Raw genomic sequence first — 12,100 nt, forward strand, 5'->3', positions numbered from 1 at the left:
ACATCCACTCGATCAGATGAGGAGCTCTGCCTCTTCAATGTGCTCTCGTTTGTCTTTCCTTCTTGCAGATCTAACGCTGTAAGACTGATGTAAATGGCTTCAATGATTGATTACGGGACCTTTTTTCCATCATAAGAAGAGGAGGATTGACCATGAAACTCTTTATAAAAAAGATCAAATTAAACAAAAAAGAGCAAGAGGCGTGTAGCATCTTGATTCTTGATTAGTGTTACACTTTAAGAAGAGTGACCTGATCCGCTATTGTCGAAGACACCAGTCAACCATACCCACCGGAAATTTTGAAACAAAGAGCAATTCAGAGTGGCCCTATAAAGTACTCTCAAAGAGCGTGCCCTTGAGTAAAGCTACTTGATCCTTATCAACCTTGGATTATATGGCTTCGCTTTTCTCTTTTCTCCCTCTCTTTTGTACTAGTGGAGTTGACGATTCCTTAATAAAGAAACAACCAAAGAAGGTTGCATTGGCTTTTTTAATTAGAATAATGAAGTAGTTCGATGATCGGATAAACTCATAGGACAATGTAATAATTTCAAAGCTGAATTTGAATCTGAAGCCAGTATCGGACTGAGATCGGACCCCGTTAGAATTCAGTTTTAGAAAACGGAGTCTGAATTTAGGTCTTAATCTGAATCAGTTAGGTTTCACGTGGATTTTTTAAGGTTGTTCAGGAAACCGTAACATTATGTTACAGGTTCATGCATCTACCTCAAAAAGTGAGGAAGATTTAGGAACACTAACATTATGTATGCATCTACCTCAAAAATCTACCTCAAAAAGTTTGGGAGATTTAGGAACACCTTTTTATGCATGAAACCGTACCGTAACACAATGTTACAGTTTCCAAATGGCTCCCGAACACTACATTCCTTCGATACACCAATACCGTTCACTACGCCCTAGACAAAGAAACAGAAAATGTAAAAGATACAAAAATTCCAGGTATCTATAGTAAATGTGAAAAGCAATTGCAATAATTATCCATTAATTAATGGGCTCTTGTAGACTGTAGAGGGTGGCTTAGGTATTATGCCATTTGACGTGCAATGATAAAACAACCCAACCAACTGACAATAGACGATGCAGTTTGCCGCACATCATCAATTGATGAGGATCTTACAAACAGCGCACTCTACTTTGTAAGAGGCCATACATAGAAAAAGATTCCTATATGGATAAACAAGTTGATGGCTCTGGAATTTGAAAGAAAAACTAGAGCCGATCACGCCGTGAAAAAAGCTAACAAAAGACAACTGCTGCTCACTGCCACAAAGGTGCTCACCACATGGGGCTTTCCTACTTTCTCTATATACTTCATCAACCAAAACGACAACCCAAAGCCACCTCCCCCTTTCTTTCCCTCTCTCTCTCTCACAGAGACACACATTGCCTTCATACGGACATGGAGCCACCACCGTCGCAGACGATCTCTCATGGAGATGGCGGCAGCAATTTCGAGATTGAAGACGACCAAGACAGGTTAACCGACCAATGGTAAGGATTTACTGCTGCTCTTTCATCCCCTTCTTGAGTCGTCTCCTTTTCACCAAGAAAATTACTCACTTTCTGTTGTTAATCTGCATCTGTTTTCTTGTTGCGGTCCAGCTGCTCCTGCTGTTACGATTGTACGCAGAATCTTTTCGATTACATATGCTGCAATTTCTTCTGATCCGATTGTATTAGTCAGAACTAAAGGGAGCATTTGTCCAACAGATGTATCTTGTTGATGTCAATGATGACCACCAGACTAATCTGATTTTTGCTTGAAAATTCCTTGAACTTGTTGCAAAAACTTGGTTATCTTTTGCTGTGATGATCAAATTATCTGGTGAAGGCTACTTTTCTTGAAAGCCTTGCAAGCATCATCTATGGCTTTCGTCACATCCCTTACATTACTGCATATCGGGGGGGCATTCTTGCCAGGGAAGCAGCACTGTCTAAATTGGCATCTTTTGTACTAGTAACAGCAGGTCAGTTCTTTCTTCCCTATACAAAATTTAGGACGTATATAATAACATCAATTCAAACATCTCAGTATTGAAATTGGCAGCAGCATTAAAAGGGGGGAAATGCCATTTATATGTACTTCATAACCTTCTTTACTTCCATTGTCCTTCCTCTCTTTACCATCTACACAAATATCCTATCCTTCTCTGTTCCACAGTCTCCTCCGTTTTCCTTCTAGCTGTGTAGGCCACAAACTTTTGCTTGGAAACAGGAACATGCCTTACCCTTATCTTGTTTTTTCTTCTTACCGTTTTTTCCCTCCAAGCCAAGCAAGAAGGGTGTATTTAGATTAGTTGTAGACCAAAGAGACATGAAATCGGTCGACGTTGGCAATCTTGAAGTAAGGAAGCAGTCAATTTTTTATTTTTTACGTTTAAAATGAAGTAAAATCATTTGAGTTCTACTAAATGTTCACGGGAAACTGATAATTTAAAAATTTATATCAGCTAGTCTCTTTTTTGGTGAGGGGCTAATGCCATACTCATTGCCTGTATTGGTCGATACTGGTGAAAGGAGCAACATTACCTGGAAAAATTCCTGCGGGCAGGCGCTACAATTTGAACGAGCATTTTGGATCATTTGCGTCCACAATTCAATCTTCCAGATGTTTAAAATTGGCAGAGGCTGTTCTTGCTTTTGGAAGAGAAATTTTTTTTGGGTAGGGTTTGAGTACTTAAGAACTACATACCAGTACCGGGTGCCTTTTTGGTGGAATTTCTGTTCTACCTTCCATTTATTTGATTTCATTAGAGTTTTGTTCTTCGTGTTGAGAAATTAACAGGTAAAAATTTTCTTCCAGCATAGTGCTAAAGTTCTATAATGGCTCCAAAACTGTCCGCACTAAAGTTTAGTGTATGTCTTTGTCTGTAACTGAAACTTTCCACCGAATTTGAACTAAGTTTAATCTCTAGTAAAGTTCCATCCATTCAAATGGGCCATTAAGATTCCATTTGAATGTCTGTGAAATAAATTAACAGAAAAGCTTTTACCTTCATGGACCGCGTGCCACAAAGGCATTCAGCGGAAAAGAAATCGACATGTGGTGGCCACTGACCAACTGGAATTCAAATCCGATAAAAATTTCCCCAATTCCGACCAATCCATGCCCCTCAGCTGATCAGCCACGTTTTCAAATCGGTGAAATTTTTGTCCTGAACTTTCCTAGGACCAGCAGTAAAACTTTACAGATCTTCTTGGACAGCCAGCATTCAAAAATCTGTCCCATATTCCTAAATAACGAATACCTTAACTAGCTAAAGATTTGAAGAGGCGCCTTTATCCTCATGTTTCGCGCATTCTCTCGACCTTATTCAAAGTGCAAGTTTTGGAAATGCATAAATGGCAGATATGTGACGCTTTTATTTGCTTAGCTATTAAAATTTTTAACAAGCATCCTTCCACGAGCCAACTTAGGTTATATATATATTTGGCTTAGATAACAGATCCAGAAGGCCTTCAAATGAAAGGATACAAAGCTCATTTTCACGACGTGTTTGAATGGATCGATAGAATATCAAAAGACATTGTTCCAAGTTCTAAGGATACCTCATCTCACGAACCGGACATGATGAGCCTTTCCCCTTAGTTTCCGTTCCAACTCATTTCAAAAACTTGCCCAAGCTTTTTGAGGAGACGATCTTTATCTCGGTTAGTTACACGATCGAGCTTAATGAAAGAAAAATTTCCCTAGCATGCGAACACGCTCAAGGTGTTATCTTAGCCTGTGATTGGGACATTCCAGTTTGTCGGTTTCTCCGCATTCAAAAAAGCGGACAAGTAAATCAATCTGATGGCTTTCACGGGCCGCGCTGTTTGTTAGCGTGCGTGCCGCAAACTTGGTGAGTTTTGTCCCTTGCAACCAACGAACCTGTGATAAGTATAGACAGCAAGATGGGAACATTCACCACGGCCACGGGCGGTTTAAGTTTTAGCAAAAGAGACCTGGGATGAGAGCCTTTGTCACACATACCCTCGTCAGCGAAGATAGGTCCTAAGTGCTTGAATTTGCCCAAAAGATGAAAGCCATGACATTCAAATTTCGGCTGCTTTTCTAACAGGCAAAGTCCAACAACCGCACCAAGCTCTTAAGATCAATGTAGGTTTTATCCTTATGAATGAGCTACACACAAGGTACCCATATAGGATAACCTTTACGATCGGCTTGCTAAAATGTCGTTTCTTCTTTTCCTTTTTTTTTTTTAGGTTACAACTGCTCTACCTGCTTTCTGTTCATGAGTCACGAGGCCACAGGCAAAAACAATGGCATGCAAAATGCCAAGACATGATGCAAAATTTCGCAAGCATGGGAATGGTTTTCTTAGTCTTAGTCTTCGATGGTTTTTCTCATTTTCAAATACTTTGTATCGATATATTGACTAGAAAAATCATGCATGCAGATATCATGTACATGATAAAGAACATTCCCTCCTACCGAGAATTTCGGTTCATATAGGCTCCAAGGAGTTAGTTTTTTGGGTGCCTACAAAAGAGCTTTATTGCTTTTTTACTTTCATTAGGACAACGTCACCAATTTTTCGGTAGCAGGTGATTATTCTCCACCTTATGATTAAATAGTTCGTATTTCAGCCACTGACGCAAGTTTTTGGGTCTGATGGCCTGGCATAGTGGGTTCCGGCCGAGACCGTTGAACATGGAGCCAGGTTAAAACTCCCACGGGCGTCAACTTCATCCACAAGCCTAGGCACTCCTGTGGTTGGGGAAGTTTAAGAAAGAGCAATTCTACGGCTGCACCATTCGACGGCTTAGGAGTTAGGACTCACCTTTCCTCTCACTCAACCAGAAGCTATCACAAGATTCTAGACATGATTCGTCTATCATGTTCATTTCTGATCAAACCAAGCTCCCAAATGGTTCCATAACCTCATGGGTAGCCGGGCTGGCTGGTGAATGTAAGAGGCGGATTAGCAGACCAAGTCATCATGGATGTCCCAAGTTGGAATATCGCAGGTAAGGTTTAGATATGGTTCATGCATTCTCATGCTAAGAACAAAATTTGATTGAAACCTGATTTGCGTTGTAGCTTTATTTGCGTCGCTTCCGTTGCTGAGACCTACCCTGGTTGAGGGCAACATATGAATCTCTCATCGAATGGCCCTGACGAGGGGCTTTCAGCCTTTGAAGTTTGAGTACAATTGGCCGGGTACGATGCTTCGTCCCTACAACTCCAGCAAGCGGACGAAATGCGGCAGACCCATTTCCAGCCAAGCAAGCACAAGGACGAAGTACAGCTCAGGTGATCCAGATTTATTACCTTGTGCATGTGAATCGCCATCAGAATCCCATACTTTAGTTCCATGAGGACCACATACTCGGTCACAGCCTCTGGTTGATGGATGGTGCATGAAAACACCAGGCTGCTTGATGTCGACGGCCACAGGGAATTATTCCACTAAAGTAGAGGGCTGCACCCAACCAAAATTCGTTCAGGACCGTCCCTTCAAGCAGCAGCTCTCTCTCTCTCTAACATCCCGAGTTTAAACGCTCCACTTCTCTCTTTCTTCGCTCTTTTTCCTCCTACAATGGCTGCTTTCAGTTGCAAGGGCATTAAAACCGTTGTAAAATTTTAGTAACGCCGAGAACACAAATTTGGATCGCGAACCTGAACATATAAGTTCAACGTGACGGAAAGGTAACACAACTTATCAAGGTACTACAACAATCAAGTGAAATTCCAATATAAAAAAATCGATCTTCCAAAATTCAACAAACAAGTGTCCCTGGAAGAGGGAAATTCCACGGACATCCATAAACATGATAGAATGATGATACTCTGCAATGTAGGTGAAAAACGACATATACTTCACGGACAGTATGAGCCAAGATAACCCCAAATAATATCGAACAGCAGTCACGAGGAAGGTTTCTTGTTGCTACCATCTCCCTGCGATGGATTCAAAATCACAAAATGCAACGTAATCAGATAAAAAAATCGAACAGTTGTGCCCACTTCCACAGACATGGATGTTGAATGAAAATTCCCTTTATTAAAATTACAATCCTAACCTTAAGGTTAGCCTTTTATTATCAACTAGTCATCGTTTGAGTAACAGCTTCCTTACAAAAGAATACCCTGCTCGGGTGGATATTCCAGAAAACAGCCTAAATTGACTAAATTTAGAGGGGACAGTGGGGCATGGTACCTTGGTTTTGGACTTCTTCTCCTTCACCTCCGCAGCTGGCTTGCTCTGAAAAGGAAGGAAGCTAGTGCCCATGAAGGGACGCAGAGGTGGTGGTATCTCCACACCATCTTCCTTTTGATAGTTCTCGAGAATGCAACATATTGTCCTCTCTGTTGCCGTGAGGGTGGAGTTCAATAAATGAACGTACTGCTTCACTTGATCATTGCCCTGCAAAATATAGGTAAAAGTTAGAAACACTCTCTACCCTTAACATGATAATCTCTAGGACTTGTATGATTTGTGCCTAGACAGACAGCCCCACCCAGATCTTAGTACACTTTAAAAATGATGAGAAACAGAGCAATCTCATAGAGTCTCATCCAATCATGATGATAATAATGACTGGATTTTGTAGAAAAGATGCACGGTTCAATATATGAATGTGCAAAGCGAAACCGTCATAGACATTTTTTTTATAACTCGCCTTTTTCTGCCCATATCGGATTTCTAGCCTTCTGGATTGATAATCTGTACAGTTTGAACAGGACACCAGCTCTCTGTATGTCTTCGATGCAGGAAACCACCCTTCTAAATCATATTTCTTCGCAGCTGCATCATTCAAAGCACCAGAAACAATGGCAACTATCTGATAGGGGATGTTCAACTGGAATATTACAAAACTTCATCAGTCCAGACCATGGAGAACAGGAAATGGGCACAAATAGGATTAAGAATATGAAAAGAAACCTCTTTGTAAAATTCTTCAGAATTTTTTATCATTTCTTCATGCATATCCCATGAATCATTGCCATTAGGGCCTGTAACGCAGAACTGCTCAACTTTTTCAAATTGATGCACTCTAAAAATGCCCAAAGTATCTCGGCCATGTGAACCTGCTTCTTTCCGAAAGCAAGTAGAATATCCAGCATATCTGTATGAAAATCAAAGAGAATTCAGAGAGTTTACATAACCTGGGATTCTAATGATCCACTCAAACTTCACGTAAACCTTTTTCATGAGCTGTGGATGCATTTAGAGAATCAGAAATATGACAAGTTCTAATAAGTTGGACTGAAACCTAAGTGGAAGTTGTGTGGGGTGAATCCAATCACCAAGATGATAGGCACATAAAGGCTGCTCCGATGTAGCAATCAAATACTTGTCATCCCCTTCTCCAGTAACCTAACAGAAGTACAATATATTAACATTAGAAGGAAAGTCTTCTTGACCAAAAATTGAAGTATATTTGGAACCATATCAAATAAATATTCTCCCACCTGCCATTAACACAATGGAGATGTGGAAAGAAATAGAAGATAAGTCCATCTGCAGCTAAAACAAAGATTGGCGATGGGAGCCCAAATGATGGGAGAAAAACAAGAGAATGTTCAAAAATCCTTATAATTTGGTATATCCATTTTTTATCATCTCCTTCTTTCATCCAGGTTAGATGTTTTTCATTCTTTCCAACGCCTTGTTGCATACATTAAGCACATAAAAGATGTACAAAAACAAATTCCCACAAGCACCTTTGAGAAACTGGAAAAGAAAAGATCCATAACTAGGTCTGGCTTTAATGATGTGCTGAACCTCAGGCAATGTTGGAAAAAAAATATAAAAGGATAAAATATTCAACCCCATCTCGAAAAGAAAAAACGAAAAGGAAAACATCGCATTAAGATCTCGAGAAATGAATCTTTAAAAAACATTTACCTTGTAAAGCTCCTCATCAAATTGTGCCAGCTGAGCACATTTAGCCATGATGTCCTTTCTCATAAAAAATGGAGTCTGAAGTGGCTGATAACCACGTTTTGTCAAAAACATAAGGCCAAAATTTATTAATGCTTGATTAAGAAGTACACCAGCTCCTTTCAAATAAAAGCCTCTTCCTCCAGCTATATCAGCTCCTGCGTTGGATAAGATATTTAAGAAGCGAAGCAGAAGAATAAGAAAGATCAGACAACCATGCACACATGCCAACTTATCTAGTTCTAATAGGATATCAGTTTATTTATGCTCATACATGTGCACGTTAATGTCACAATTTTTTAGTACACAGGGAAAGAATGATATCCCTTGATGAATTGTTAAAAGAATTGATAACAAGCTGAATTTTCAAGGTCTGACAACCAAGCAGACATGCCAAACTATCTAGTTCTAATAGTAAATCAGTTAATGTATGCTCATAATGTTCGCATTAATGTTACAATTTTTTAATATACAGGGAAAGGATGTACCCCCAATGAATTGTTAAAAGAATTCATAACAGCTGAATTTTTTTATGTTCGACGAATACCATGACCAGAAACCATAGAAGACAGACAACAAATTGATGTTTGACTTTTGGTGCCATGACTCCTATGCAACTTCATGGTTCAATTTTAGCCTTATTATCTAAAACTTCACCCTTGTTACTTGACCACTCGTACAAAGTTACAAACAGTTCAGGTCTTTCAAAGCTCATCCGTATGTGATTTACCAATTATCATATTCCATGGGCCTAATGACATTCCACCACCCTAAACTTTAATTGAGAACAATATTTAAGATTCCACGTGCTACAAATACTTGTGATCAAGTTTAAAATTTGAACTGACTAGTTAGTTTGATTTAAATCTTCCACCACCTTAAACTTTAATTGAGAACAATATTTAATATTCCATGTGCTATAAATACTTGTGTTCAAGTTTAAAATTTGAAATGAGTTAGCTCGATTTAAATCCAATTTAAGAAGAATATTAAAAGGAAAAAAAATGATCAAGGGGTTAACAACATAGTTAGTGTAAATTCAAGTATTTGCTTCATGAAACATGCTGTTGCATTGGATGAAGCCATGTCTTCTTTCAGAAAGAAATATTATGACAAGTAATTTAGCAATAGTGTAATCAAAAGATGTTTGAAACAGTACCATAAGGGAAACACTGTATTATGTCAATGGCACCATTAATCATGACCTCGAGAGAAGTTAGACTCTACTACACTCCTTTAATAGGAGTCTAGTATGAAAGTACGTTTGAATGCATAAGGTCAAAGTGTCAAAGTATATGGCTTCTTCCTATGCACTGATATATAACATGCCTGACGTTTAACATCTCGTGTTTGAAAATATCAAGTTCCTGATAACCGGAAGTTCAAGATAAGATTTAACTAATCCAGTTAAACAAGATTAAAGTGAGCTTCAGCTTTGCTTTATCTATTAACCTTGAGTGAAACTTTCACAAGAAAGCCTGGCATTTACAAGAATTTCAGCTATTATTCTATCCTAGATATTCATGGCCAGTGTCTTATGCCCAGCTAGATCAAATCATCAATGTCAACACTGGGATAATTTGCCACAGGTTGTTAAACCCAAAAGCTCCACTTGAATATTTTGGTGTTAAAGGTATTGCAACACACCTTTATTGAGATCTGCAATCCCGAGAAGCTGAACAAGTTCCACATGATTTCTCAAGTTTGCTTCCGTCCTTTTCTCACCCCACGTTCGAATAACTTGATTGTTTTCCTGCACTTGGAAACACAAAATGTTAAAAACCTGTTTTACATAATAATATGAAATCCCTACAGGCTACACCACATTGGTGAGGGCGTGCAAGTGTAGGTTCACTTCAGGTATGAAACATTTGCAAAAAGCTTGGGTGCAAATACAGTATTTTGTGGGTGGGTGTGTGCGTGTGTGTCTCATGGAGCCTAGGCCAATTGCATACACACATAGAATGCAACAATATAGGGAGAATCACACGGGCATCAGATGTAGGTGCAACACAGGTGGATTGGCCTTCCAGAAGTATCTACTAGACAACTACACAAATTCACGCTTAAATATTATCCAATGAAATGTATAAGGGGTGATACTTTTTCTCTTATATGCTCCACATAAAGAGGGTAAACTGAATCAAAGCAATTTGATGTACTGAATGAAATATCTAATTTACTAGTGAGAATTTGTCGGTTTAGGACCATGTGAAGGGATGAGAATCATAAAAAAAACCACCAAGACATCAAATTGGAAAACAATAAACATGGATGCTTGCCTATGATGCTGGAAAAGTAGGAAGCCTCGTTTCAAACAGAAGCACATGGATGATGGACCAGATGAGAACATCACCTGTCAATTGGATATAAGCACTGATGCATTTGCCATCAGGTAATAACTCATAGCTAATAGTGAAATACACAATTGGAAATAAACCACTGAAATACACTTTCTCCCAGGAGCTTATATCTCCTCAAACTAATTTGATACTGACGACATCTTTCATCGACAATTTCTCATGGCCACAAATACAGCAATATGCTAGCCTAGAATGCATTGATCAAGCATATTTATCTAGCGGTGGTTTCAAAAATTACATCCCCAGCAAATCAGAAGAATGGCGCTACACTTTATACCTTCATATTCAAATCTTGCCACCTATGTTTATCAGTGTCGAATCGGTTGTAAATTACTATCTCATGCTGAATTTATGTCAAGATCCACGTGAGATTTCAAAAGCGGACGTAAATAACCATTTTCAGGGTGCATATCTAGGTTAGCCGTTCTGGAGAACACCTCGCCCATACATCTGAGTACACCCTACCGTCAGTAGGTATTCTGACTAACCAATTCATTAGGAAGTTTGAGACAACTAGTGAGAATGAACAATGTCAATCCACTAACACGCCTCACTCCAGCTTTATGGAGAGGAGATTGCGTATATACATGTAACTATATGAGACGGAGTCAAGCATAGAGGAATTTGTGCAACTCAGATTATACAGAACGCGTTAACCAACAATTTCCACTACCACTCTCAGTAAATACTATTGAGGCTATGCACCTCGAGAGAATAGGCAAAACAGTAGCAACAGAAGAAAATATTCATAACAAAAAAAAAAGTCACTCACTTCATCCAGGAAAGCAGGGACAGAGTCGTGGACGAGGTTGCCAACGGTCTCCAATTTGGCGTACAATACGTCCCTCACCTCCTGGACTTCGATTTCCTTCTTTGCCGTCAGCTGCTTGTTCTCATCCGTGCTCTTAATCATCTCCGTTGCATCGCCTCCAGACTTCGAACAATGAACAAAATTAAGAACCGCAGCTAAAACAAATAAATAACAGCTATACGGTAGCCGTTCCCACTAACTCCGCAGATCAACCCATGCGCTGAACAAGCAAATAGAGAAACAATTCAGAAATGACGAATTGCAGCGTGGAACCCCTACGATTTTTAGCCGGGCAACCTCCTTGTTGATGCGATTGAAATCCTTCCGCAAATTCTCGAGCTCGAATTGGCCTGAAAACCAAAGTACATAGCCCTAATTGAACTCCGCGAGCATCCGCAACAAAGCAAAGAAGAAAAAGAACAAGAGATTACGTTGTCTCCATTCCTTGTCCAGACGGATGATCTCGTCGACGATCTCGACGCTGGCGAACCTCCGTCTCTGCGACTCCCTGACCCGCTCGGGGTCGTTACCCTTGTCTTCTCTGAAGAGATTGATGTCCAACATCCTGTGAGAAGAGAAGGAGAGGAAGGGAGAGAACCTTGCCTTGGCTTCTTAATTCTCAAACCCAACCCCCTCCAAACCCTAACCCTAGCTTTTTAGCGGCTTGCGCCTTTGCCGGCTATAAATTTCCCGCGTAAATGGCCCCCGGCTGGTCCTCCTAAGACTTCACTTGAGCCGAGGGCTAAACCAAGAGAAGGGGAACGAAACTGAGGACATATTGTCTCCAATCTCTCTGCGATACAGCAACATCGACTCATAGACTGCATAGAAGACTGGAAGTGCCTCTTACATCTGTGTTTAAGTTACTTCAACTAAATCCTTTAAGTGATTTTTTATTTGTATTGTTCAAAATTAGCAATGTCTTAGCATTTTTTGTTTAAATATTGAAACATTGTCGAATCATCCATGTAAGTGACATCTACATGGTTGCATTCGAGAAAAAAAGTTAAAAA

The 12,100-nt window shown here is 39.7% G+C and overlaps 1 protein-coding gene and 1 long non-coding RNA gene across 2 annotated transcripts; one reads left to right on the forward strand and one right to left on the reverse strand.

The window, feature by feature from the left end:
• The first annotated feature begins 1,146 nt into the window (after positions 1–1,146).
• LOC116251094 (uncharacterized) lies at positions 1,147–2,828 on the forward strand. The gene is made up of 3 exons (XR_004171604.2): positions 1,147–1,512; positions 1,624–1,988; positions 2,472–2,828. It is a non-coding gene; the product is annotated as an uncharacterized LOC116251094 (long non-coding RNA).
• Positions 2,829–5,693: 2,865 nt separating this feature from the next.
• Positions 5,694–11,874, reverse strand: LOC116249558 (serine--tRNA ligase). Its single transcript, XM_031622684.2, has 10 exons — positions 11,519–11,874; positions 11,367–11,437; positions 11,049–11,210; positions 9,561–9,666; positions 7,878–8,071; positions 7,243–7,346; positions 6,912–7,095; positions 6,649–6,828; positions 6,186–6,392; positions 5,694–5,926 (listed from the first exon to the last, which is right to left on the reverse strand). Exons 1-10 carry the CDS (start codon positions 11,649–11,651, stop codon positions 5,894–5,896), a joined length of 1,374 nt encoding a protein of 457 aa, XP_031478544.1. The 5' UTR covers positions 11,652–11,874; the 3' UTR covers positions 5,694–5,893.
• Positions 11,875–12,100: the final 226 nt, after the last annotated feature.

Source organism: Nymphaea colorata, chromosome 3 (assembly GCF_008831285.2).
Source record: "Nymphaea colorata isolate Beijing-Zhang1983 chromosome 3, ASM883128v2, whole genome shotgun sequence".
Lineage (NCBI taxonomy): Eukaryota > Viridiplantae > Streptophyta > Magnoliopsida > Nymphaeales > Nymphaeaceae > Nymphaea > Nymphaea colorata.